Source organism: Juglans microcarpa x Juglans regia, chromosome 3D (assembly GCF_004785595.1).
Source record: "Juglans microcarpa x Juglans regia isolate MS1-56 chromosome 3D, Jm3101_v1.0, whole genome shotgun sequence".
NCBI lineage: Eukaryota > Viridiplantae > Streptophyta > Magnoliopsida > Fagales > Juglandaceae > Juglans > Juglans microcarpa x Juglans regia.
In genome coordinates this window covers 4652783-4655855 of record NC_054598.1, presented here as the reverse complement: position 1 = coordinate 4655855, position 3073 = coordinate 4652783, and the positions used below count along the sequence as shown (strand labels likewise).

Here is a 3073-nt window from a genome sequence, read left to right as displayed (position 1 = left end):
GTGTTTCATTAAAACAAAAAAAAAACACAAAAAAAAAAAAACACATGAATAAAAGTACTACGTCGTCGTGGCAGTCAAAGCTACGTTTTGATTGACCAAACTCATGGGGTCAATGTTCTGATCATGATGATCTTCATAATCTGAAAACGCTTCGACGACACGTTCTACGAAACCTCCAAATAAAATCTGTTTCCCGAAATAGCGTGTGGAGTTCAAACGCCGCCATTAAGGAAACCGAATAAAATGCCTTTCCACTCTCCACACAAAATTCTACACACCTTTTCCATTTTTAGCTTCCCTGCTCACTGGTACAACCGGTTCGTAATGATCACGTCTCCTTCCACCACGTGTCACCAACCCACACCCACCATTGTTTTTTCTATCCCTTTCTTGTTTACATACACACACACGTGTATAATATATATATATAGCTACGTACCTCCGAAGCCTTCTCCTAACCTCTGCAATTTACTTATTTTTCCTTCACTTTGTTATTTCCGTCCAAATATACGTACAATTCACAAACACTCACGATTAATTAGTTTCTCATCAATTTTTCCTGCACTTCTTCCCTTCCTGTTCCATTCGGATCGAATATTACCTCCGTCAACCTAGCTACCATGACAAACGATGTTGGGGGAGGTACGGTGGTCATGCCGGAGAGGACCGGAACACTCCGCCGACCTAAATTCGGGGCGCTATTGCAGTCCGATCCCAGTATCGCCGAGAAAAACGAGCATCGTGATGAGGAGAGCTACCCCAACAGTCGCCACAATAGCAACGACTACGAGTATTCTTTCCGCCAGAGCAACGCTTCGGCAACCACAAGCCCCGGAAACTACGACACTGGAAGCAGCGCGTCCTCTCCGTACGCCATGTCTCCCTGGATGCAACCCTCGCCCTACAGTAAATCTCCGTGGATTACATCCTCGCTGTTTAATCCATTCGATGAAAGTACTCCTCGGAACGGCCTCATCGGCTCGCTCGTACGCGAAGAGGGTCACATATATTCTCTAGCGGTTTCCAGGGATTTGTTATACACGGGTTCGGATAGTAAAAATATACGAGTTTGGAAGAATCTGAAGGAATTTTCCGGGTTTAAATCCAGCAGTGGCTTAGTTAAAACCATTGTTATATGTGGCGAAAGGATTTTCACCGGTCACCAAGACGGCAAAATTCGGGTCTGGAAGTTTTCCCTTAAAAAACCTAGCAATTTCAATCGTATCGGAAGCTTGCCCACGTTCAAGGACTTCCTCAAGAGCTCCCTTAATCCGAAGAACTACGTAGAAGTCCGACGCCATCGCAACGTCGTTCGCATCAGACACTTCGACGCGGTGTCGTGCATGAGCTTGAACGAAGAACTGGGCTTGTTATATTCGGGTTCTTGGGACAGGACCTTAAAGGTTTGGCGCGTCGCAAACTCTAAATGCTTGGAGTCCATCAACGCCCACGAAGATGCCGTAAACGCCGTCGTCGCGGGCTTCGATACCTTTGTGTTCACGGGCTCGGCGGATGGAACTGTCAAGGTATGGCGGAGGGAGCTACAAGATAAGAGAACCAAGCACTTCCTGGTTCAGGTTTTGTTGAAACAGGAAAACGCGGTGACAGCTTTAGCCGTAAACCAATCGTCGGCCGTTGTATATTGCGGATCCTCGGATGGGCTGGTGAACTTCTGGGAACGCGAGAAGCATTTGTCTCACGGTGGGGTTCTCCGGGGCCACAAGTTGGCGGTGCTGTGCCTTGCCACGGCGGGAAATCTGGTGTTCAGTGGGTCGGCGGATAAGAATATTTGCGTGTGGAGGAGAGAGGAGCAGAACGGGGCCCACGTTTGCCTCTCTATTCTGACTGGTCACACAGGGCCCGTCAAGTGCCTCACCGTCGACGAAGATCACGAGTCTGAAAAGGTCGATCAACGGTGGATAGTGTATAGTGGGAGCTTGGACAAGTCAGTGAAGGTGTGGCGTGTGCTTGGGAAGGCGCCTGAATTGAGGCAGATGAGGGCGGCGGAGCATCTGTTCCCGAGCAATGGGTACACACCGAGCTTGCATTCGCCTGCAGCTGGGAGAATAAGCCAAAACGGGAGGCACGGTCAAAGTTAAATGAGCTAGCTTGGTAGGGAGAGAGATGAAAACAGAGTACTGAAAGCTATTCTCGGTTCACATCAGAGTCAGGTTGATCGGAGCAGCGTGGTAGAATAGTAGTGAATCGTGGACCACCTGATTTCGGATGGCAATTACATAGGTTTTGAAACGAGCCAAAAAAAGAAGAAAGAAATGAATGGTTCTGGATCATTGTGCTCCAAACAGATAGTTGTCGTGGTTACACAGAAGCTAGCGTTTTCAAGATGTGTATATGAAAGAAACGTGATCAGGGCTAGCTTTCACTTTGTGACGAGAAAACTTGCCTTGCTAGATGGGTCATCATATTACTTTCCACAAACTTGTTCTTTAAGGAATGAATAAATAGGCCAAACAAGTGATAAAGCAACTAAATTGTCTGTGTTGCTTATATATATATATATGATGTCACCTAGCGTTATAGGAAAGCAATAAATATTGCGTCTTTTTCCGCACTTTTTGTTTTCGATCATTAAGGTTGCAACGATTGAGTCAATGTATGTAAATTGTAAATAGTGTAGTCTGTGCACTAATTTTCCTGCGGATTTCATCAAGTTTGATGAGAACTTTATCATGATGTCACAATTCTTGTGTCTGTGTGCATGTATATCATGTATTTGATCATGAGTTCTCATATATATATATATTATGTATGCTTCGTGAAAATATTTGTCTTCTATATATGTTTGTTTGTTTTTTGATCTGTTCCTGATATATGGTAACTTATTAATTTCATATTCATGATGGGTGTTTGGTACGCGAGAAAAGAATAAGAATTAGTGATGATATTTAGCCGTCATGAAGAGATTTGTGAGCAGCTTATAATTAATTGAATCTCATTTTGCTTAATTAATTGTCTGTTTCTTGATAAGCAGCCATTAGTTGATATGTCTGCTTAATTTGATTCATTCTATACACTCCATTTGCAAATACGTACGTACTGAAGCAAATATTAA

General features: G+C 44.2%; 1 protein-coding gene across 1 annotated transcript; it reads left to right on the top strand.

The window, feature by feature from the left end:
* Positions 1-278: 278 nt before the first annotated feature.
* On the top strand, positions 279-2705 carry LOC121254504 (protein JINGUBANG). Its single transcript, XM_041154565.1, has one exon. The coding sequence runs from the start codon at positions 621-623 to the stop codon at positions 2097-2099; it is 1479 nt and encodes a 492-aa protein (XP_041010499.1). The 5' UTR covers positions 279-620; the 3' UTR covers positions 2100-2705.
* Positions 2706-3073: the final 368 nt, after the last annotated feature.

What these genes read in the sequence shown, in the direction of transcription:
- LOC121254504 (XM_041154565.1), top strand. Translation starts at nt 621, where the DNA reads ATGACAAACGATGTTGGGGGAGGTACGGTGGTCATGCCGGAGAGGACC.